Source organism: Aquarana catesbeiana, linkage group LG12 (genome assembly GCF_042186555.1).
Source record: "Aquarana catesbeiana isolate 2022-GZ linkage group LG12, ASM4218655v1, whole genome shotgun sequence".
In the NCBI taxonomy this organism is placed as follows: Eukaryota; Metazoa; Chordata; class Amphibia; order Anura; family Ranidae; genus Aquarana; species Aquarana catesbeiana.
In genome coordinates this window covers 184,480,415-184,505,909 of record NC_133335.1, presented here as the reverse complement: position 1 = coordinate 184,505,909, position 25,495 = coordinate 184,480,415, and the positions used below count along the sequence as shown (strand labels likewise).

The following is a 25,495-nucleotide window of genomic DNA, read 5'->3' as shown; positions in this document are numbered from 1 at the left end:
TTCTTGCATGAGTTTCAGTCACAAGTACATTCCCTCTGTTTAGCCTCCTTTCCCTTATTACGATCTCTGGATCCAGAATGTGCAAAGATGGTTGGAGGGTGTTGTCACAAATGATGTAGACTACAGGACTGCTGCATTTGAGCCATATCCATACTCAAAAAAAAATGCATTTAAAAGTGAATTTGTAATTGATTTGTCAGTTAGGCCTCATGTACACTGCTGTTGCTAAACGGACGTTTAGGAGCAGTTGGGCATTTTCTTCAACTGCTCCTGAACCTCTGTTATCTTATCAGTACATGTACACAGGGAATCATTTTTTGGAACGCAAAGAAAAAAATGGGTTCAGAAGCTGAGTTTAGAGGCATTTCAAGCGCCAAACACTTCTAAACATGGTAACTCACGGTTAGCCGTGTTTCGTTTACAGGCATTTTTATATATATTTTTGGTTTTTTAAACGCTAAACACGGCATGTAAACGCGGCGAAACTGACGTTTTAAATGTGGGTTACTATCTGTCAAGTTAAATCATTCAGGAGAGGTTGTAAAAATGTCCCGTGTACATTAAGCCTTACTGCAGTACCTAACAACAGGTTTGTGTAGTTCTATAGTCAGCAAACGGATCTGTCCTGCTCCAGGATGCATACTGTATGGAAACTGACTTGATGTACCACCCAGGAATTAATCTACAACTATTGACTTTCTAAAGGAGTGGTGAACACTGAGATATTTGATTAGCTTCTTCCCGGCCACTGGAGCTGGGAAATATATGAACTGAAATTGGAAGTGATGGATGTTCCCTGAGTTCCTCCTGCTCTCCACACTAAAGCAAGTTACTGTGCTCCCCACATGTACTGTACAAGTCATCACTTTTAAGCCTCTTGCACAAGATACTCCTGTTTGAGCATCAATTTTTTTTTCCAGTATGTATTTGCGTGCATATGCATTCACAATTTTCGCACACTTATTCTCACGTTCACAATATGTTAATTGACATTTGCGTGCATGAGGTGTAAATTACTGACCAAAAATGCAGATTTTTTTTTTTTTCACTGAAGAATACATGGCGCTTGTTTACGTGCATAGGCACACTACAATTAATGGGCTGTATTTTAGCTCCGTAAAAAAATGTAGGCTTTCCTGAGCTTTTTCAAGCTTTTTCAAGCTGCGGTGTGCAAGATGCCTAACTGAAAAGCCAATAGCTTGTGAACTTGTTTAAACCACTTAATGTCTCTAACGTGTGTGTGTGTGTGTGTGTGTGTGTGTGTGTGTGTATATATGTACCCTGTTTCCCCCGAAAATAAGACCTAGCGTGATTGTCGGTGATGGCTGCAATATAAGCCCTACCCCATGGATTGTTTGAGGATTTGCATCATGTCATTTTCAGGACATGCCCACAACTTTGAAGAGGTTTTTGTTTTTTTTATTGTGAAGCAATCAACAAATAGGACAAAATAACAGAAAAAGACAATGTGCATAACTATTCACCCCCCTAAAGTCAATAACTTGTAGAGCCACCTGTTGCGGCTATCACAGCTCCAAGTCGCTTTGGATAAGTCTCTATGAGCTCACCACATCTTACCACTGGGACTTTTGCCCATTCCTCCTTGCAAAACTGCTCCAGCTCCTTCAAGTTGGATGGTTTGCGCTTGTGAACAGCAATCTTTAAGTCTGACCACAGATTTTCTATTGGATTGAGGTCTGGGCATTGACTAGGCCATTCCAACACACTTACATGTTTCCCCTTAAACCACTCAAGTGTTGCTTTAGCAGTGTGTTTGGGGACATTGTCCTGCTGGAAGGTGAACCTCCATCCTAGCCTCAAATCACACAGAGTGGTACAGGTTTTGATCAAGAATATCCCTGTATTTAGCACAATCCATCTTTCCCTCAACCAGTTTCCCAGTCCCGACTGCTGAAAAACATCCCCACAGCATGATGGTGCCACCACCATGTTTCACTGTGGGAATGGTGTTCTTTGGGTGATGTGATGGGTTTGCGCTAGACATAGCGTTTTCTTTGCTGGCCAAAAAGTTCAATTTTAGTCTCATCAGATCAGAGCACCTTCCTCCATACATTTTGGAGTCTCCCACATGCCTTTTCGCAAACTCAAAACATGCCATTTTGTTTTTTGCTGAAAGTAATGGCTTTCTTCTGGCCACTCTACCATAAAGCCCAACTCTATGGAGCGTACGGCTTTTTGTCATCCTATGTACAGATCCTCCAGTCTCTGCTGTGGAACTCTGCAGCTCCTCCAGGGTTCCCTTAGGTCTCTGTGCTGCCTCTCTGATTAATGCCCTCCTTGCCTGGTTGGTGAGTTTTGGTGTGCGGCCGTCTCTTGGCAGGTTTGCTCTAGTGCCATGTTCTTTCCATTTGGTTATAATAGATTTGATGGTGCTCCTAGGGATCATCTTGTACTTCTCAACAACATTGTCCCTTACTTGTTTGGAGAGTTCCTTGGTCTTCATGGCAGTGTTTGGTTAGTGGTGCCTCTTGCTTAAGTGTTGCAGCCTCCGGGGCCTTTCAAAAAGGTGTGTATATGTAATGACAGATCATGTGACACTTAGATTGCACACAGGTGGACATCATTTCACTAATTATGTGACTTATGAAGGTAATTGGTTGCACCAGAGCTTTTTATGAGCTTCATAACAAAGTGGGTGAATACATACGCACATGCCAATTATCAGTTTTTTTTTTTTATTTCTGAAAAATAGTTTTATGTATATATTTTTCTAATTTTACTTCACCAACTTATACTATTGTGTTCTGAGCCATCCCATATAATTCAGATAAAAAAAAACAAAACATTGAACTAAAGGTTGTAATGTAACAAATAAGGTAAGAAGCCAAGGGGGTTGAATACTTTTGCAAGACTGTATGTGTGGTGTATATATATATATGTGTGTGTATATATATGTGTGTATGTGTGTATATATATATATATATATATATATATATAGTAAGTGGCAAAAAGAAAGCAGGTGTGTGTGTACAAACTCCAAGGACATTCACTTTTCCATACTATATAACCTTTCATTCATGCTGGAAACTAGTGTTTTGTTATACTGTATTTTCACAAAATACAAGAAGTTCTGTAAATGGAGGGGTGTGTGCTTTCCTTATGCTGCAAGTAGGGAGGTATTACCCCACTCTATTTGTAGCTGACATCTGTGGGGTCTCTGACTCCAATAACTAAAACAATTCATTCTTGGTCACCTTTTGGTATTAAATACCTTTGACATTAAAGGAGAAGTATAGCCAAAGCTAGTTTTGGCTGTACTCCTGTGGATCACAGGAGAGCAGTTTGTTCTGCACTCCGGTGACCCGTTTTCAACTGAAAGCAAGCTGCAGGCCTCTGTTGGCTGACATCAGAGCCGGTCTTGGTTGGGGAAAGATAGTGTTCATACAGTTGGGATCCATCCAGGAGCCTGAACCAGCACCCCTACACAGCCGATCTGGGAACGGAACATTCCCAATCAGCTCTTTGGCATATGAAACTGGAAGCAACGAGTATTTTGTCATCTCCGGTTTCAGCCGGCCATTACCAACAAGGAAAAGCTTTGGATCGAACAGATTACAGTTTGATCTGAAGCTTTCAAGGGCAGAGCAGAGGTCTGGGATCTAAGCAATACGCAGTACTTGTCACTGCATTTGCCATCACAAGGGATGTTTGCGTTCCTTGTGAAAACAAGTGATATTTAACCACTTACATACCAGGCACTCCCCCCCCCCCCCCCCCCCTTCCTGCCCAGGACAATTTTTAGCTTTCAGCACTGTCGCACTTTGAATGACAATTGCGCGGTCATGCAACACTGTATGCAAACTAAAAAATGTTTAATTTTCTTCTCACAAATAGCTTTCTTTTGGTGATATTTGATCGCCTCTGCAGTTTAATTTTTGCGCTATAAACGAAAAAAAAAAAAAAAAAACTGATGGCCACTGATAGGCAGCACTGATGAGGAGCTACTGACAGGCATTACTGATGGGGCACTGATTCGCATTATTTATGGGGGACAGGTTGGCAGGTGTTGGGCACAGATTATCAGCACAGCATCAAAAGGTGCTAATTATCAGCACAGACCCCCTCTGAAAGAAAATATAGAAAACCATATTACAAATTTTTGTGCATCCATTCTTTGCTTTAGCATGTGGATACTAATTTTCTACCTTTACTCAGGCATGCAGCTTGCAAAGAATACTTATGACCCAGTAAGTCAGAATCCATGTGAATAGACCCAAGACCACACCTTCAAAATAAATAGGCTGAAATTGCACTGCACAGAACTGCATGTGAATTGCACCACACTCTTGCTATTCACATGCAGTTTAGTGTCAATGGGCCTGTAAAGTCAGTTTGGAAGAATTTCCATGACAAAATAAATAATCTGCAGTGCAAGACAGAACACTAAAAAGGCATTTTTGGAACTAAGCCCCATTGATGACATCAGAACTGGCCCTGACATTGAGGCTTTTTTTTTGTAAATAATGCCGGTTTCCCTTTAATAAATTTGTTTCAAACAGGTTATCACAAACCAAGACTGATGCTGCACAGAAGACACTAGATTGCACTAGTAGAGCCTACCTCCCTAACGCACCCTCCTATATGTGGAATTTCAGGTCTAGGGTTACACTTGGGATCAATTAAAGCAGTCCTTCAGGAAATATACTTTGCAACCCCAACAAGCTTCCCCCCCCCATGTAAAAAGGCTGTATTTGTTTCTGTACTACACCCCATCCCCCTACTTTCATCATCACCTAGGGGAAGGACATGCGCCTCGTGGGACATGCACATCACATCTGAGGTTATCGACTTCCAACCTTTGGCTAATCGGGGGACCGGTGTTGATTACCGCAGATAATGCCTCAGACGATCTGCGCATGCACAGTAGTAACATCACTCCAGCTAATCTGCAGATCAGCTGGTGCGACCTTAAAAACTTGCACATTCACATAATGTCAGAGGCATTCAACGATCAGCAAAGCGCAGAATCAGAATCTGCTTGTCAGATTCTAGCTCGCTCTTTACGCATGAGCGAGACTTCACAGGCAGAAGGTGGTGGATATTGGTTACACACACAACTTCCACTATCCTGCAACACACCCAAAATCCACAAGGGCAGAATCAGATTCTGCCTCCACGCTTTGCTGATCATCAGATAATGCCTCTGACAATCTGCACGTGTTGATACGCCAGCTGATGTGATGTCACTACTGCACATGCACAGATCATCTGAGGACGATCTGCGGTAAGACAGAACACTGTCTGCAGGAACCAGAAGACAGCTGGCTCCTGACAACACAAGTAAGGAAGATGGTGATGTGGAGCCCAGCTTGTGGTGGAAACTTTTGGCTCCAAGGAAGAGGGTTTCACCCTCAAAATGCATTTAGCTGTTTTTGGACACAGGTCTTCCTAGGAGCTGAAAACTGAATTTGGAGACAGTCTCATCTGTATGTTTAGATATGCTTGTGCATGACATGTGTTTGGCTGCTTTCACACTGATCTGCTTTTTTTTTTTTAAATGCAAAAAAGTGAAGAAAATGTGCAACCATGTAATTCTATGGAACCCTTTCCACTGATCTGTTGTGGGTTAGCTGCATTTAGTAAAATCCTGCATTTTTGGTGCGGGGTGACACCTCCCGATTAAAATGCATAGAAAAACGTGGCAAAGACACATACACTGTCACATTTCCAGATACCCGGGGGGGGGATAATTTTTTTTGAATACAGGAGTACATGCAAACTCCAAAAGGTTGGATGCACAAAGGGCAGTAAAATCACAACTATTGGAGGCATTTGACTTTGTCTCTAAACACCCCTCTAAATAGGCCCTGTGTTAGAATTCACACTCCCCAATTCACCAGCTCAGAGGTGGAGAATTGGGGAGTGAAGAGAGAATCCTGTGGGATCTGAGGGGGAAAGAAGATTTTTTTTAAGTTCCTTCTACCTCATTCAGACCCCCCTGAACACTAATATATAACATACTAATTATATATAATTGTGCATGTATACATATAATGTAGGGGGGCTCTTTAACATTAACCACACCGTCTGTCCGTGTACTGAGCGGTGATAATTTCTCACTGCTTAATAAACGGCCATCTGTTTCTGTGAATTTCTGGTACTGTAATCACGTAAAGTCTCACGAGATTCCAGTATCAGGGGCCGTTCCACACTGTTCGAAGCGTTTGTAGATCACTTCACTCCAAATGTGACGCGAACTACTCCGCTTCATAAACTGGCACACAGGAGAAAGATCTCCACTGTGAATGCCGGAGAATGAAGCGGTGAATAGCTTTCACTGCTTCATAAAAGGACACCACACTCGGTTCAAAGTATAGTAATGTGGTAATTAGCATGATTCCAATGTGGGTTTCCCATCACCCTCACTGGCAGTTCACACTGCCCACTGAACTGCTGTGGATGTCAATACAAAGAGTTAATGGACACCATCAGATCGCAGTGCGAACTGTAAAATGGTTTAAAGATCTGATCGCCAACACAATCCGATCCCAATGCGGGGCGGGGGGGGGGGGGGAAGAAGTTCCTGCATTTGTGCAAATGCAAACTGTATGGCTGAATTTGCAATAGTGTGAACCCAGGCTCAGGGGGAAAAAAAAAAAAAAAAAAAGTGTGTGCATGAGACCAAACAGTGTCTGGGTGGGACAGAAGACAAGGCAGAGCTGACACTTATTCTGGACTTCCCTCATAGGAGCCAATACAACCATTAGTAGCCAAGCATGGCCTACATCACTGATCAGCATGAGGGAGGAACTCAACAGCTAGATAGAGGACCCCCTCACCAAGTCAGAGGGACACACTGGGTGGTGGAGCTCATCCTCCACACAGGAGCGCTCTCGTCTGCCTCCTCACAATAGAATCCCACCAATACTTGTCTCGGCCAGGTCCCCCCTCATCCCACACTTAACATGGCTGCAGGTCAGATGCTGCAAAATCGCAACAGAGTCGGGGAATGAAAGATATTGCACCAGGAGCCTCTCTCCTTAGGTGCTCTTTATACTGGAAGCGAAGCGTACTATTGCTGTCTGATGTGTAGGGAAGAGCGACTGCTGATGCACGGACTATAGATGTACAAGGAGGGAAGACTAGCAGGAAAAGTTCACTCACATCGCAGGGTACTCTTCCAATCGCTTCCCTGCATACAGTATCCTCCCTGCTGACTTAACCAGCACGATAAAATTGCTTCCACCATAATCGCTGTAGCCCTGAAAGGTTGAGCAATGAGGATCTCGGTCTGGCACTGACTCGGACACCTCCCCTGGAACAGTGCATGGAGCTTGCAGCTCCTGACCACCTGGTCAGTGTTTGCTACCAACATGGCTGCCCCGCAAGCATCAGGACAGCACGAGCGCACACTGTCCCCTGGGAGACTCACCTGAGTGAAAATCCCATACAAAATACCAGGGCAGCCTGAACGAACCCGAGCTACGTTCCTCCCCAGGTTTGGGATGCTGTAGCTGGGAGACCCCTGCCACCTAGCACAAAGGCCTAGATAAGTACAAACTTCAGAGTTCCTGTCTGGCAGGAGGAATCATACTGAGGGGCTGCTGCCTGTGGTCTGTCTTTTATAATGTGGATCATGAGTTTCCTGTGCTAGGTGGGGAGGAGCCTCTGCAAGCCATCCTGGAAGATACTTGGGAAAGAATCCTACCCACCACTTTAAGGGCAGCAAAGGTTTTCACTGCTGTCCTTGTAAAAGTGTGGGGAAATGCAGTGCTTAACGCGGAGTTACGTCATGTGGAACAAGAGGGCTCAATTAGCATTTCAGCTGACAAACTAGTGAGTTTTTTTACTTTATTAAAAATTTACAAATAAAAGGTTACAAAACATTTAACTACAACAGTCCCATGACAAGAGCAAATGAGGAACACCAGATGTACAAGTGAAGTCTTCAGGCAGCTTGGATCATGGCCTGGTTGGCCTCATGCCTGGTGGTGGAGGACCTATAAAATAAGAGACAATGTTAGAGCAAACAGTAGGGCAACTTTACTCCTTCCATTTAAGGCAAAATAAACCTGTTTATATCACATGACTGTATCCGAGTTTACTTTATTGCATTTTTAGTTTATCACTGATTACTATTCTATTCTATTGGCTAAATAGGTTTACACCATCATTAATATACAGTAGGGCTACAACTAACGATTATTTTCATAATCGATTATTCGGTTAATAAAAAAAAGTAAAAAAAAAAGTGTGGTGTATAATTTAGTTAATGTGTACAGTTTTAAAAAAAGGTAATTTATTGTTAAATATCTCTATACAGTGGTAAATATAAATAACCAACTATATGGTTAGGGAGCAAAATATCGAATCCACTCTGAGCATAACAGACAGAAGAGACATACTGTATATACTATTAGAAGAGTTGTACTGTATAAACTATTAGAGATATACTGTATATACTATTAGGAGGATATATACTGTACATACTATTAAAAAGGTAGAATCTGGTAAATATCAGACTCAGTGATCAAATTTTTTTTATTAAAAACAAAGTCTTCCTTCAAAAAAAAAAAAAAAAGTCATTTTAAGAACGTTCGTTCTTTCATTCAGTGAATGTACAAAGATTTTGTCTGAATATTCTCGTCTGAAAATTGATCGGTGTGACCAGCATAAGGCTCAGTACACACCTATGCAGTTTGCTTTTCATCTGTTTCTGCAGTGCTTTTTGCTGTGCGTTTTGATTTTTGTGCACGTGATTTTGCTGCGATTTGCGTTTTTTGCATTTTTTTTGGCCAGGTTAAAAAAAACACATATTGCTGCAAAAAACACATTACATGCTTTTCCGCAGCTTCTCTATTGAAGTATATTGAACCAAAAAAGCACCGTTTTGCATGAACGTATCCCATAGGAAACCACGTAAATGAACTGTAGTGTGTTTCTGCAAAAAGCACCAAAAAACACATAGATGTGAACCAGGTCTAAGACGATTAGTAACATAATGGGGTGAAAAAAACTAAAATTAGCCCTTTATAAAAAAAAAAAAAAAAAAAAAAAAAAAAAAAAAAGCAGATAATCACTACTGTAAGGGGTTAATTTTTTAGTGTAGAACTGTGAAAGTAATATTTGCAGTAGCGATTATTTGCTCTTTTCGCACTATAAAGGGCTCATTTTCGTTTTTTTAACCCCATTATGTGACTGGCCGATTAATAGATTATGAAAATAGTAATCGATTAATTTCATAATCGATTAGTTGTTTCAGCCCTAATATACAGCACCCTCTTCACTTTATACAAGTACATATTCGATACCCCTTGAGCCTATCATACATAAAGGTCACCCATCACAATTTGCACACAAGACCATGTCTTGGCAGGCTTGAATTTGTTTATTCAAGAACCCAGGTTTTAAGGATACCCAATCAACCAAAAGGTGAGGGAACAGTTTTACTAAGGTTTAACAATCCCGTCAAAATCATAACTGGGACAGACAAGCATGGAAACCTCTAGTTTTAAGGTGCATTTGGGCTGGTGTTCAACTACTTGTCAACAGCCCACCGCAGCTGTACTGCGGCAAGTTGGCACAGCTGCACGAAGCGATGTACCTGTACATCGTTTTGTGCACTAGTTTGTGGGCGCGCGATTGGCCAGAGGGGGAGCCAATTAGCGGGTCCGGTAGACGCGTGGTCTGCTGGCCACCCACGATTGTTCCCCACAGAAGCAGAACAGGGATCTGCCCATGTAAACAAGGCAGATCGCCATTCTAAGAGGGAGGACAAATCTCATCTTCCTGCTAAGCAGGAATAGGATCTGTTTTCCCAGTTAAACCATCCCCCACAGTTAAACACTTTCAGGAAACACACTTAACCCCTTGATTGCCCCTGTTAACCCCTTCCATGCCAGTCATTAGTACACTAAAAGTGCATATTTTTACCGTTACTAGTAAAAAGAAAAACATTGCATAGTTTGTAGATGCCATTAACATATGAAACCCGATCAATATACACTTCTTGGGATTTGTTTTACCAAAAATATGTAGAATAAATTTTGGCTTAAATTGAAATTTTCACTTTTATTGGATAGATTCAAAATTGAGTAATAGGCAGATCAGACAGTTTAGTACACGAGTCAAGACTAGATCTCAGGGTAATCCTGCAAGGATTCATCAACAGAATCAGAACCAGGCTTCTCATCACAGATCCAGTCTAGCACAGCAAGAGACCAAGTTATTCATACCTGGTGGGGGTACTAAAGTAAATAGTTTCATCATCTAAAGTCAACATTACAATCTGATGTTATAATCTCATTTGGATCTACCAACTAAGTAGTGACATACTCTCTCAAAATGCTAGGTTTCTCCCTAGATGCCATTTGACAGGTCTTGTCTACAGGATTGAAAAATTCTTATTGCCAAGCAATGTATTTGCTTTTAAGGCAGTGCTAGTGCACCTGCTCGTGCATTATGTACAAGGATAAAACAACTATTACTTCTTATAGTTCAGGTTCCAAAATATTTTACTTTTAAAACCTACACATAAAGCCATGTTGGTTTAATTTAACACCCAAACTTCTTACCTCTCATTCCAGGTGGTGGCGGTCTCATATTAGGTGGTGGCATTCCCATTGGTCCGCCTCTGCCTGGGGGCATGCCCATTGGTGGACCCATGGGTGGCCTCATACCTGGAGGTGGGCCCATCATGCCTACATAAACAAGACACAGTCAGCAATAGGCAGATCAGACATCACTTAGTATACGAGTCAAGACTAGATCTCAGGGTAATCCTGCAAGGATTCATCAAAAGAATCAGAACCAGGCTTCTCATCACAGATCCAGTTAACCACAGCAAGAGACCAAATAATTCATACCTGGTGGGGGTGCGCCACGACCCATTGGTGGCGGTGGACCTCCACGTCCTCCAGCAGCATACTGTGTTGGGGCCCCAGCAATACTAGCCGTCGCTGCTGCTGCAGCAGCGGCAACATTGCCACGGCTCTGTGGTGTCATCACCTGTAATGACAAACAAAATTCACCTTCAATAAAAGTTAGATTGAAGTTTTTCCAAAATACAAACCAGTACAGCTATATAGACAGTTTATTAGAAAAATCAAGGATGATATCCAGCAAACATCAAGGGAGGGACAACTGGAGTTCAGTGTAATAAGTATTCCAAAATTACATCCAAAACAGTAAAGTTAATGTTTGACAAAAAATAAATAAATAATGAAGTATCAAAAAGTAAAATGGGCTTGTAAATGTAGGGCAGTAGTAAAGTCCACCCTACAAAAGGCAACACAAAACAGAGGCCTCCACAGTGAGGGGGCCCCAAGAAGGGAGAAGAGTGAATGACAAGTAAAAGACAGCGAGGGTACCCTAGCTAGAGCCCTAGGGCTTCAGGGTCTACATAAGCTATCAATTTCAAGCTATACCTACTACTGCAGGACTGCCATATTATACAGGATTGTTTTGTATGTTTTATTCTTCAGAGTGGAATGAAACACAAGCAGTGCTTTGGAGAATATTGGTAAAGGACTATTGAAAGCATATCATGTGTTCACAGGATTCCCAAGGATGCCAACTGCATGTAATGGTTTACCTGCTGAGATGGTCCTCCCACACCTCTGACTGGCCCTGCTAATCCAGCAGGGGCTTGCGGCATAGGAGCACCGGCTGGCACACCTCTACCAGCTGCTCTCCCGACTCCTGGTCCTCCAGCTGCTCCTGCCAATGGTACTCTAGCAATGCCAGTCTGCAAGAGAAAGTCAAATGTTACCTTTAGTCCTAGCTGTCAAGTTAAAGATGAAAATATTCATTTCACATAGCTTGCGGGGTGGGGAAATTATATGTGTAACACTTTTTAATCCTTTCAATGGAGGACATAAGGGGGACTTGTGGGGGTCTGTGGGCCCCAATCATAAGCAGTCCATTTAAAGTAGAACTAAAGGGCTTTGTAATCCATCTCCACTGGGGGAAAAAAAAAAAAAAAAATTTGCCTTCAGTAATACTTTGAAAGACAAATCTCGCCACAGCAAAGACCCCTCATACTGCCTAGGCAATACTTGTCAGAGGTTTAGAAGTGAGAATATGAAAGTTCCAGAGTGCCCAGGACAGTTTAAACTCACCAAAATATGTCACCCCCATTGGCACTAGGACCATTCACATAACTTGAGCCCTTTCCTAATGTGTTACATACATTAAACAAGGCTTTGTTACAAGTGCAGTGTTTTACTGAAAATAAAATTGCACCAATATCGTATGACAAAGCGCACTTTAAAGCCATCTTTAGGTCTAAAGCATTTTAACATCTGTGCAAAAATAGAAAACTCAAAACTGTCAGCAAGAGGATCAACCACTTAAGGACCAGACACTGCAGTTCCTGTGGAAGGTTGGTTCCCCTGGACGAATCGATGTCATGGTACGTCGGCTGCTTTAAGAGCTCTAAGGGGTGCATGCCGCCAAAACCCGACGCCTGCAGTCGCGATGCCTGCCGCCCACTTTTGACAGACAGAACGGAGATATGTCAATGTAAACAGACAGATCTCTTCTGTCAGGGGAGGAGAGAGATCTGCTGTTCCTGAAGATTAGCAACAGCGATCAGTCTCCTCCAAGCAGTCACATCCACCCCCCCCCCCCAGATAGAACACACAACCTCTTTTCAATTATGTTTGGGTACAGTGTCACACGACATGTGCAACTGTCAGTTAAAGTGACTCAGTGCAGTACCGCAAAAAATGGTTTGATCATTAAGGGGCAAATCCATCCTTAAGTAGTTAAAGATGGAACTTTTTATATACACCAGCATCAAAGAATCAATGGATGTGGTCATTGTAAACCCTGAATTTAAGTACCAAAGCATGAAGTTACATACTTTACCCAGGCAGGCAGCTGTGCATAGTAACCAATTGGCTTCTAGGTTTTATTGTAAATGCTTAATTTAAGAACAAGCTGAAGTTAGATGCCGATTGGTTACCATAACATTCGGTTACATATGCAAGTTACTGCCCCTTTGTTTTTGCAATTATGTGCAAGCACCTGTTATGAGCAAGTTTGCTATGACCCACTACAGCCTATGACTGTAAACAGGAAAAAAGAACCAGTATATGGACAACTACTCTGCATCTAGATGGTCAGCACTCCAATTCAATAAAGCTTCCTGATTGGTTAATAGTGGGTCTCCTCCCTCCGTAGTATCTGAGGCTTTCGCAGTAAGCAAATGTGAAGAAATTTAGATACTTTCCAGCTAATTTTTATACTGGTGTTTGTTTAAAGCTTGACTCCAGACAGATAAGAAAAACATTTTCATAAAAGGCAGAATTGCACTAAACAGTTGAAAATGTGGTAGAACAAAGGAGACTTGACTTACATCTTTTGGAGGTGGGCCTTCTACTGTCATGGATACCAAATTCTCCCCACGTAGTAAAACTAACCCCAGTACCCTTTTCTCTTCCCGTTCTGGCTGTTTGGAGTTCTTGGGCCTAGGGAAACAGAACATTAGCCAGTGCAAAAATGTTTTTATAAGTTTGATCACTACAGCAAACCCAACACTTACTTGATCTTTCTAAACTCATCACAGTCACAAAGTATAAGATTCATATGCTTGTCAAATGCTTTGAAGGTTCCAATGAAGATGCGACCATCTTGCAGAATGCAACGCATTCTGAAGTCAATGTGCTGCAGCATCTTGCTGCTTTTCCCCACCGTCTGAAAGAAAATATAGAAAGCCGTATTACAAAATGTTGTGCATCCATTCTTTTTGCTTAGCATGTAGATACCAATTTTCTACCTAGTTTACTCAGGCATGCAGCTTACAAAGACCACCAGTAAGTCAGAATCCATGTGAATAGACCCAAGACCACACCTTCAAAATGAATGGGCTGAAACTGCACAGAACTGCATGTGAATTGCGCAGGAATGCACCACAATCTTGCTATTCACATGCAGTTTCTAGAGTCCTTCAGGAAATGTACTTTGCAACCCAAACAGAGCTCCCCAACCCCCCCCCCCATGTAAAATGGCTGCATTTGTTTGTGTACTACAGCCCATCCCCCTACTTCCATTCTAACCTAGGGGGAAGAATGATAAGTGCCTCCTCCTAAAGCCTCCTGGGACGTGCACATCACATTTTATGATGTTGACTTCAAACATTGGGCTGATCAGGGGGCCGGTGTTCTGTCAAATACTGCAGATCGTCAGATAATGCCTCTGACGATCTGCGCATGCACAGTAGTGACATCACTCCAGCTAATCTGCAGATAAGCTGGTGTGACATCAAAACTGCGCATGCGCAGATTGTCTGAGGCATTCTTCAACAATCAGCAAAGCGTGGAATCAGAATCTCATGGTCAGATTCTACCTCGCCCTCTGCACATGGGTGAGACCTTCACAGGCGAAAGTCAGTGGATTTTGGGTGGAAGTTGGTTACACGCAGCTTCCACCATCCTGCAACACACCAAAAATCCACAAAGGCAGAATCAGACGATCAGATTCTGCCTCCAAGCTTTGCCGATTGTCGGACAACGCCTCCAAAATCTGCCCATGTGTTGATACTACGTTAGCTGATCGGCAGATCAGCTGGAGTGACATCACTACTGCGCATGCACAGATCGTCTGAGGCATTATATGACAGAACACTGTCTGCAAGAACCAGAAGACAGCTGGCTCCTGGTGAAAGAAGGATGGTGATGTAGAACCCAGCTTGTGGTGGAAACGTTTGGCTCCGAGGAAGAGGGCTTCACCCTCGAAATGCATTTAGCCATTTTTGGACACTGAGGTCTTCCTATGAGCTGAAAACTGAATTTGGAGACAGTCTCATCTGTATGTTTAGAAATGATTGTGCATGACATGTGTTTGGCCGCTTTCACACTGATCTGTTTTTCTTCTGCATTAAAAAAATAAAAATATGGTGAAGAAAATGTGCGACCATGTAATCCTATGGAACCCTTTTCACTGATCTGTTTTGGGTTGGCTGTGTTTAGTAAAATCCTGCTTGCATTTTTGGTGTGGGGCAACACCAAAAATGTCACGTTGAGTCACATGCCCTGTGTTTTTTTTTTTCACAAACTGCTAAGACAGTAAAACATGTATATGCATTATTACTACAGATCAGTGTGAAAGTGCCCATTAAGTATTCACTGGTTTATTTCTAATAAACATGTAATTATAATGCCACTAGGTTGGTGTGTTTGCTTTTGTAGTATGTTCAAGGACGGCCAGAGCTTAGAGAGCAACAAGACTTATGCGTTAAATTCCTGGAGTACTAGTCAAGAAGAAATTCTGTCCTATTTGTAGGCATCATAACTGAGCGCAGGAGGTTACCTTGGTTCACTTCAACATCAGTGCCTGCCCTCAAGGAGCTTACAATTTTTGGTCTCCCCCATGCATACAAATACAACACCAAATATTTTTGTTTAGAAAAAACAATAAAGGAGTACATGCAACCTCCAAAGGTCGCATGCACAAAGGGCAGTAAAATCACAGCTATTGGAGGAGTTTGACTTCTGCCTCTAAACAACCCTTTAAATAGGCCCTTGCACACGGGTGTTTAGAGGCAGGAAAAACAAACTTGCACATTCAGGGCCAGTTCACACTGCTATGTGTTGCGAGATCGCATGTGATTCGCAGCGCAAATCACATGAGATCTCCGTGCGATGCGAATCCAGCCATATAGTATGGCTAAATTTGCACAGAACTTTTTTTGGTTTGCAGTTAAATTGGATCGCATGGGTGTTCACACGCTTGCGACCCGATTGTTGTCCGAATTTGAAGATCGCACTGCGATCGGCAAATTGATCTTAGGAGATCATTAACATTCAACTGACACTAACAGCAGTTTGCTTAGGGCAGTGTGAACTGCCGCTGGGATTTGTGCGATCCAGAAACCCCGTAGTGGATTTGCAGGGTTTCTGCTTTGCAGACGTGTGAACCGGTGTCTTGTCGAATACCGTCCCCCATCGGATAGGGTCCGCCCTGTACGGAGGACAAACAAGACGCCGAAAGTCTCCGAAGTTCAACAGCTGATCATCAGCTGTACGCGGCGCCTGCGCACTTATTGTGCCCTATGTCCAGGTTCATTCCCTACTATCCAAGTGGACAGAGGTAGAATAAATAGATGCTGAGAGCAGCGAGGCCGTGCCCGAAGCGTGGCAAGCAAAGCGAGCCCGCGAGGGGCCCCTCTTACAAAGCCTTCACTATCAAGTGCCCAAGCGCCGTGTACAGCTGATCAACTTCGGACACTTTCGGCTTCTCCTTCGTACTGCGCAAGCGCTGCGCAGTACGGGGCGGACACTATCCGATATGAGGACACTTCTCGTCAGAACACCGGCCCTTACCCGGTTCACACAATAGTGATGCGGGAACCAGCGAGAATCCAGTGCATTGCATCTCCCTCACATGCAGTTCACACTATGCCAACTTCTGTGGGTATCAATACAAAAGTTGATACCCTCAGATTACGGGGGGGGGGGACAGAGACAGAGAGAGACCCTCCCCCACACACTCCATTCCAATGGCCAGAATAAGTTAATATACTAGACAATGGAATGAATACCCAAACGCGCCTAAATGGGTTTGCAAGCTGCAGCTCTCTGTGAATTATAACATTGCGGGACGAACCTTGTCCTGGGTGGACAGAAGACCAGGCAGAGGAGAGGACTATCCCCTGAGCTCACACTTCCCTCATAGGAGAAAACTATACCTACATTACTGGGCAAGCATGGCCTACAAGCAGTGGTCAGCATGAGGAGGGAGGAACTCCACAACACAGCCAGATAGAGGAGCCCCTCACTAAGTCAGAGGGGTCCTCGTCACACAATGCCGGGTGGCCGTGGAGCCCATCCCCCTCCCTCACATACACAGAGGAGCGCTCCTCGTCTCCCGCCGCCTCCTCACAATAGAAGCCCATCAATACCGGTCTCGGCCGGCTCCCCTCATCCCGCCAAGTCCCCCTCTCCCGCACTTACCATGGCTGCAGGTCGGATGCCGCGGATTGGCGACCGATTCGGGGAATGAAAAAAATTGCACCAGGAGCCTCGCTCTCCTTAGGCGCTCTTTATACCGGAAGCACTGTGTGAAACCGGAAGCGACGCGTTCAACCTGCGTTCTACAACGGAACAATAGAAAGTTTTGTAATGCACTGTCTACTGCTGTCTGATGTGTAGGGAGGAGCGACCCCTGCTGCACAGACTATAGATGTACAAGGAGGGAAGACTAGCAGGAACATTTTTTTTTGTTTATAAACTATTTTATTTGGTACAAAAGCATACCTCCCAACCTTTTGAGATGGGAATGAGGGACACCTAACAGCAAAAGTATGCAGGCACAGGACACACCCCTTGCCACGCCCCCTTAAAGGAGAATTGTACAAAAAAACAAGTTTGGATAAACCCACAAGTGCCTTTTTTACCACCACTATTCCTTTATATTGGCTTTTGGAATTTACAGTTGCAGCAATTTAAAAATCAGATGAAAGGTTTAGCACTGGGAAACACCTTTTTGATAGATAAAAAGTGCATTTTATATACATCTATATAGATCAGACCAAAATGAGGGACAAATGAGGAGGAATGAGGGACAGAGGGACATTGCTCCAAATCAGGGACAGTCCCTCAAAATCAGGGACAGTTGGGAAGTATGCAAAAGGTGGTACAAAAATCTTTTTTGACATATGCCATAGAAAAATATAATACAGGTATTTTACATACAAGAAAAACTCTTTGATATATGACATGGTTTGTTATAGTATTTAAAGTTTATATTATTGTATATTATGTATTTTGTACATATATAACTCTATTAATGCTTTTCTGAAATACGTTAATAATATTGTTATTCGGTATTGAAAAAGAGATTGGAATAATTTTGCAGCTACAAAAAGTGTAGCTGCTGACTTTTAATAATCAAACACTCACCTGTCCCACGGTCCAGCGATGCGGGCAAACAAAGCCCCAAAGCCTTCTCTCGCCCTCCTCTCTGCGGCGCCGAAATTGCAAGTGTGGGCATGCGCGAGCCGCTTTGCGAATGGCCGGGCAATCTTCTGGGACCTGTGACATGTCCCAGAAGACTGCAGGGAGGGATGGGGGAGAGGGGAACTTCCGCTCTGCGCCGCAGCGCCCAGGAGAGGAAGTGGGAGCTGGGTACCTGGGAAAACAAAGTACCCGCTCTCTCCCCCATACCTCCCAACTTTCTGAGGTGGGAACGAGGGACACTAATTAGCAAAAGTATGTAGGCATAGGACACCCCCCCGTCACGCCCCCTTAAAGGTGAATTATACAAAAAAAAAAAAAAAAAAAGATTAGTCAACCCACAAGTGCTTTTTTTTAGCTCTACTATTCCTTTATATTGGCTTTTGAAATTCACAAATGTAGCAATTTTAAAATTTGATGAAGGTTATATCACTGGGCAACACTATCAGAAAAAAATGAGGGACAAATGAGGAGCAAAGAGGGACAGAGGGACATTGTTCTATATCAGAGACAGTTGGGAGCTATACACCCCCCCCCCCCCCCCAAAAAAAATGAAATACCAAATGTGGCATGTCAGGGGGTCACAAGTACTTAAAGCGGAAGTTCCATTTTTGGGTGGAACTCTGCTTTAGGTTGGATAGTAAAACATGTTTTTTTTCTGCCAGGAAATACCTTATACAACCCACTTCCTGTTTCTTGTCTGGTAAAAAGCCTGGGCTAATGACATCATGCACAGCTCTCTCTCTCACGAGAGTTTGTCAGGAAGGGAGGGGGGATGAGTCATAAGAAGGCCAATGAGAGCTGCAGAGCTGGAGATGTGTGTCTGTGTAAATCCAGGAAGTGAACAGGCAGCAGCTTCAGCTGCCCACAGTTAAAATTGTTGCAGCCAGATTTAGTAGAGGGAGATTTCTACATCATATTTGGCAAGTACAGATTCACAGTATATATAAAATAATATGCAAAGTGGTTGGAGGGAAGCTTCAGAATAGCAAAGATGTTTTTATTACAAATTATATGAGAAGACTGCAGTTCCTCTTTAACATGCTTTGGTTTGGCTCTCACTGTGCTGGGGGCTCTTCCAATCAGTGTTGTTAGCATTCTGTCAAAACCCTGCAGGGTGGGAGGGCTATTATTGTTATATGTAAGTAAGCTTATATACTTTATACATGGTGGTATATTTACCCTCCAGTGATGTGATGCCTGCACCCCCTTCGATCGCTCTGTTCACGATCGGTGACACCTACTGCCAGTTCTTTGGACCACTATTGGGCACCCATTAATTATCATACAGTGGGGCAAAAAAGTATTTAGTCAGCCACCAATTGTGCAAGTTCTATCACTTAAAAAGATGAGAGAGGCCTGTAATTGTCATCATAGGTATACCTCAACTATGAGAGACAAAATGTGGAAACAAATCCAGACAATCACATTGTCTGATTTTTTAAAGAATTTATTTGCAAATTATGGTGGAAAATAAGTATTTGGTCACCTACAAACAAGCAAGATTTCTGTCTCTCACAGACCTGTATCTTCTTCAAGAGGCTCCTCTGTCCTCCACTCATTACCTGTATTAAATTATCAGTATAAAAGACACCTGTCCACAACCCCAAACAGTCACACTCCAAACTCCACTATGGTGAAGACCAAAGAGCTGTCGAAGGACACCAGAAACAAAATTGTGGACATGCACCAGGCTGGGAAGACTGAATCTGCAATAGGCAAGCAGCTTGGTGTGAAGAAATCAACTGTGGGAGCAATAATTAGAAAATGGAAGACATACAAGACCACTGATAATCTCCCTCGATCTGGGGCTCCACGCAAGATCTCACCCCGTGGGATCAAAATGATCATAAGAATGGTGAGCAAAAATCCCAGAACCACACGGGGGGGGGGGGGGACCTAGTGAATGACCAGAGAGCTGGGACCAATGTAACAAAGGCTACCATCAGTAACACACTACGCCGCCAGGGACTCAGATCCAGAAGAGGATTGGGAGAATGTCATATGGTCAGATGAAACCAAAGTAGAACGCTGAGTTGAAACCAAAGAACACCATACCTACTGTGAAGCATGGGGGTGGCAACATCATGCTTTGGGGCTGTTTCTCTGCAAAGGGAACAGGACAACTGCTCCGTGTACATGAAAGAATGAATGGGGCCATGTATCGTAAGATTTTGTGTGCAAACCTCCTCCCATCAGCAAGGGCATTGAAGATGAAACGTGGCTGGGTCTTTCAGCATGACAATGATCCCAAACACAAAGCCCGGGCAACAAAGGAGTGGCATTGTAAGAAGCATTTCAAGGTCCTGGAGTGGCCTAGCCAGTCTCCAGATCTCAACCCCATAGAAAACCTTTGGAGGGAGTTGAAAGTCCATGTTAACCAGCGACAGCCCCAAAACATCACTGCTCTAGAAAAGATCTGCATGGAGGAATGGGCCAACATACCAGCAACAGTGTGTGACAACTGTGGCAGAGCAAGGCTCTGTCCCTATGAAAATGGGGTTAAAGTGGACACAGAGTCTGCATATCGGCTGAGTGCAGAGCTACAAAGCATAAATTTGAAACAGAGAAAACTGCTCTGGCAGTTTTCTCCAGGTTTTGCTAGTTCCCTATGGGGCTCTGTAGTTTGGAGATCCTTCAGAGTCTTGGGTGGGATGGGATCTCCAACCCTGTGTCCGGGTCTTGTGGACAGCCAGCAGGGTGTGTGCCCAGGTGCACACAGCCCATATAACGAGGGGTTGGTGAGAGCAGAATGAGAGTGGAGGAAGGTGAAGTTGGAGCAGTGGCTGCTAGTAAGTGTCTCTGTGTGAGAATAGGTGTGTGCGTCCAAGGAGCCAGAAGCTGTGTGTGACCAAGGAGCCTAAGACTGTGTGCATCCAAGCAGCTTGTTTGAGGGGCCTGTTCCCTATAGCAGCATTACTGCTGAAGAGTAGCCAGGCGGGCTAGCATTTTCATTTGGATTTTGTGTGTTTAATTGAAGCTTGGACCTCTGCGTGGGATTCCTGGATGGACTTTTGTTTTGTTTTGTTTTTCCCTTTAATATACGTGGGCTACCAGGCCCTTAACTATTAAAAAAAAACAAAAAAACAAAAGTCCATCCAGGAATCCCATGCAGGGGTCCAAGTTTCAATTAAACACACAAAATCCAAATGAAAATGCTAGCCCACCTGGCTACTCTTCAGCAGTAATGCTGCTTTAGGGAACAGGTCCCTCAAACAAGCTGCTTGGATGCACACAGTCTTAGGCTCCTTGGTCGCACACAGCTTCTATTCTCACACAGAGACACTTACTAGCAGCCACTGCTCCAACTTCACCTTCCTCCACTCTCATTCTGCTCTCACCAACCCCTCGTTATATGGGTTGTGTGCACCTGGGCACACACCCTGCTGGCTGTCCACAAGACCCGGACACAAGGTTGGAGATCCCATCCCACCCAAGACTCTGAAGGATCTCCAAACTACAGAGCCCCATAGGGAACTAGCAAAACCTGGAGAAAACTGCCAGAGCAGTTTTCTCTGTTTCAAATTTACGCTTTGTAGCTCTGCACTCAGCCGATATGCAGACTCTGTGTCCACTTTAACCCCATTTTCATAGGGACAGAGCCTTGCTCTGGCACACAACCTTGTAAAGACTTACAGAAAACGTATGACCTCTGTCATTGCCAACAAAGGATATACAACAAAGTATTGAGATGAACTTTTGATATTGACCAAATACTTATTTTCCACCATAATTTGCAAATAAATTCTTTCAAAAATCAGACAATGTGATTGTCTGGATTTGTTTCCACATTTTGTCTCTCATAGTTGAGGTATACCTATGATGACAATTACAGGTCTCTCTCATCTTTTTAAGTGGGAGAACTGGCACAATTGGTGGCTGACTAAATACTTTTTTGCCCCACTGTAACTAGGAATTTTTGAAAATTTAAGTTCCTGAGAATAGGGGTGGAGAATAGGGGTGGAGTAGTTGAGGTATACCTATGATGACAATTACAGGCCTCTCTCATCTTTTTAAGTGGGAGAACTGGCACAATTGGTGGCTGACTAAATACTTTTTTGCCCCACTTTAACTAGGAATTTTTGAAAATTTAAGTTCCTGAGAATAGGGGTGGAGTAGTGGGCGGGTGTTAATTGTGGCACACAATTATGTGCGCCATGCTGAATTGTGGGTGTGACCAAATTGTGCTTGAAAGTGTGAGGGGCTTAAAGGATAGATACAGAAACAATGGTGACAAAACACAAGCAATTGTAGCAATGTGAGATTAACAAATCGCTTCTCGGCCTTTAAGCTAAAATCATGTGTAGTATCTGTTCTTATCAGTGACCAGTAGGGGCGCTATGCTGTCATTCCAGTTGGGATGGAGTTGGAATGGCTAGCTATATAGTATCCCTGCTGGTGTGTTCCGCACTGTTTGTCATTCTTTCACTTTATTTTGTGTTTTTTTTTTTTCTCACTAGGAGCGAGGGTGTGAGTTCTCAGGCTTGCCCTGACATCTGTGGAGAGGATGTGTTGCCTTCTGGTTCCTTCCTCCCCTGCCCTTGGGGGTAGGGTTGCCACTTTTTCTGCAAGCCCAACCCGAACACTTTGGTGGCGCACAGTACATTTTTTTTCTCTAGTATACACTATAGTATTGTAACAAACCTGGGCCACCTTTAGACACTCCAAAGAGAATAGTAATGCGGCACACATAGTGCCCCCTCATCCTCCTGTCAAGCCCAGTTCCGAGCCATGTTCCTGTCTGAATCATTTGTCCAGGTTTCAGGTTAACTGAAACCTGGACACATAAATTAAAACCCGGACTTTTCCCGGACAAGTGGCAACCCTACCTGGGGGGTCTCTCTTCAGGAAAGCCCTCCGACCTAGTATTCGATGGTCAGCTTAGGCTGACCTAGAACGGGGTCTGCCAGGCCTTCTGGCTAGGCGGACTATTGGAACCCTATGTCCCTGGTTGGCTAGGCTGCCTCTATTCTCAGTCCCGGGAGTTGTAATGCACTCCGGGTGTCCTCCCCTTCTCTCCTGGTGGTGTGGGGGTATGGGCGGATGTCCCTCAGCACATTGACGTCTCGCCTCCGACGCCATACCCGCTGCGTCGCCACTTGTGGCGCGGTTACGTCGGCGTTGTGATTCCTCCTTGGCATCCTATATGGGGGGGTCGATGCCGACTGGTTAAGATTTATACTCCCTTCAGCTTAACCTGACATCACCCTTGGTGTATTCTCCCTATGATTACGGTGTACTATATGATCTCAACTTTTCTACAGGTATATCTTTGGTAGTTTCTGTCCTTTTTTACACCCTCCTTTGCCCTTTCTTTGACATCACTGTGCCCCTGGTTTATGGTTCGGGTGCACTCACTTTTTATCCCCTTTGCTGGGATATATCACATTATATTACCTTTTTTATTTGTTTCATCACCAGATCTTCATTTTTTTGGTATAGTTGTCACTCATTCACTCTCTTGGTCGCTGCACTTTTATTTATCATATCAGTCACTTGATCTCTACCATTTATATTATTAGATATTATAACATGATTTACATTTATTATAGATGGGTATTTTGACACACTCTATATATGGGCTTCCACTTCTGAGGACTGTTGGTTTCAGCTGTCCCATGGTCAATCTCTTTGTCGTTTGGTATGCTACCTCAGCTCCCGGGGCTGATGACCTTTCCAGCCGGCCTCTGGCTCTCCATGCTTTGGACCCAGATCCATGCTTTACATGTAGGTGTGTTTTAATATATACATCATTTTGCCGTTTCCATCTCCTTCTCCAGATGGATCGGCTACAACTACTCACACACCATAGTAACCTTCAATATTATTATTATTATTATTTTTAGATTTCTGCTTTTCTCTTCTCCTGATGAGTGGCGCTGGTCACGAAACGTGTCGAGATATTAGATACACTTTTTTGAATACAATCCAAGAACATTATTATATCATTATTACATATGCTAGGCTTACTGGAGAGTCTAACCAAGATTTTATTATTTCTATACTATGGAGACACACATCAATGAGTCTGGTTTTCATTTTGTCTACAACATGAACTTATATGTTACCTTGCTATGCCAGACCTAAAGTCCAGACCTAAATGCAATTGAGAATCTGTAGCAAGACTTGAAAATTGCTGTTTACAGACGATCTCCATCCAATCTGACAGAGCTTGAGCTATTTTGCAAAGAAGAATGGGTAAAATGTCACTCTCTAGATGTGCAAAGCTGGTAGAGACAGCCCCAAAAAGACTTGCAGCTGTAATTGCAGCGCAAGGTGGTTCTACAAAGTATGATTCAGGGGGGCTGAATACAAATGCACGCCACACTTTTCACATATTTATTTGTAAAAAAAAAACATTTATCATTTTCCTTCCACTTCACAATTATGTGCCACTTTGTGTTGGTCTATCACATAAAATCTCAATAAAATACATTTACGCTTTTAGTTGTAACATGACAAAATGTGAAAAATAATCAAAGGGTATGAATACTTTTTCAAGGCAGTGTAATAACTGAGGGGTCCAAAACATTTTTATTAATCACTCACAGGCCGCCCGCCACAGTTTTACATCGGTACTTTGAAGAGGAATATCGTTGTTATGGCAGCAGCTAGCTGCTGCCATACACCCCCCCTCCCCAATCCCTCCGTGCTTCGGTGCAAAATATGCAACCTGTAGAATTTTTTAAACATCGCCTAAAGATTTTTAAGGGTAAAAGTTTGTCGCCATTCCACGAGCGGGCGCAATTTTGAAGCGTGACATGTTGGGTATCAATTTACTTGGCGTAACATTATCTTTCACAATATAAAAAAAAATTGGGCTAACTTCACTGTTGTCTTATTTTTAATTCAAAAAAGTGTATTTTTTCCAAAAAAAAAGTCCATTTTATTCTCTAGGGTGTTAGAAAAAAAAAATATAATGTTTGGGGGTTCTAAGTAATTTTCTAGCAAAAAAAAAAAAATGTTTTGAACTTGTAAACAACAAATCTCAGAAAAAGTCATAAAAGAGGCAGTGCAGCACTAAATACACAAGTCCATAATGAAAATTAAAGAATGTAATAAAAAGACAATCCGTGCAGTCTTCCGTGATGAATTACAAGTAATTGCATGCAGGTGACTTCGAGGGAATATAAAAACCTCCACCAAAGTAGAAGTTGGCCGCTCACTTCACTGAGTTGGCCCTTTAGTTATAGAGGGTCTAATACGCCTTCCCACTTGGGGTATCAAATGATGAAAACGGCACATATGTCTTAGACAATCCCCTCTTGTAAGGATATGATACTCAGCACTGTCCGCTCCAGAGTCACATAAGAATAGCACTAAAACCAAGTGCCAGGTAATGTAGCATGTAAACAAAGAATGTGCCATAGCTGCGGGTGACGGAAAGAGGCTTGGTCCGTAAGTGGTTAAATTTGCTGGTCCCACCACAGACAGGTAATTTGGTCTAACTCCTACTCTTCACCCCAAACTTGTCTAATATAGGGGTCAAATTATAGTTCAAATATTCCTCTATTTTGGGATGCACCCAGATGCCTAAATATTTAACCACTTCAGCCCCGGAAGGATTTATCCCCTTC

General features: G+C 43.2%; 1 protein-coding gene across 1 annotated transcript; it reads right to left on the bottom strand.

Annotated features, from left to right (window-relative positions):
* Positions 1–7,798: 7,798 nt before the first annotated feature.
* LOC141113270 (small nuclear ribonucleoprotein-associated protein B') lies at positions 7,799–17,075 on the bottom strand. Its single transcript, XM_073606293.1, has 7 exons — positions 16,917–17,075; positions 13,508–13,659; positions 13,322–13,433; positions 11,555–11,707; positions 10,827–10,968; positions 10,536–10,661; positions 7,799–7,961 (listed from the first exon to the last, which is right to left on the bottom strand). Exons 1-7 carry the CDS (start codon positions 16,917–16,919, stop codon positions 7,924–7,926), a joined length of 726 nt encoding a protein of 241 aa, XP_073462394.1. The 5' UTR covers positions 16,920–17,075; the 3' UTR covers positions 7,799–7,923.
* Positions 17,076–25,495: the final 8,420 nt, after the last annotated feature.

Excerpts from the sequence above, each read along its gene's own strand:
- LOC141113270 (XM_073606293.1), bottom strand. Across the intron at positions 10,969-11,554 it reads TGGGAGGACCATCTCAGCAG|GTGATGACACCACAGAGCCG; the intron begins GTAAACCATTAC and ends TTGTCATTACAG. Across the intron at positions 10,662-10,826 it reads TCGTGGCGCACCCCCACCAG|GCATGATGGGCCCACCTCCA; the intron begins GTATGAATTATT and ends TTGTTTATGTAG.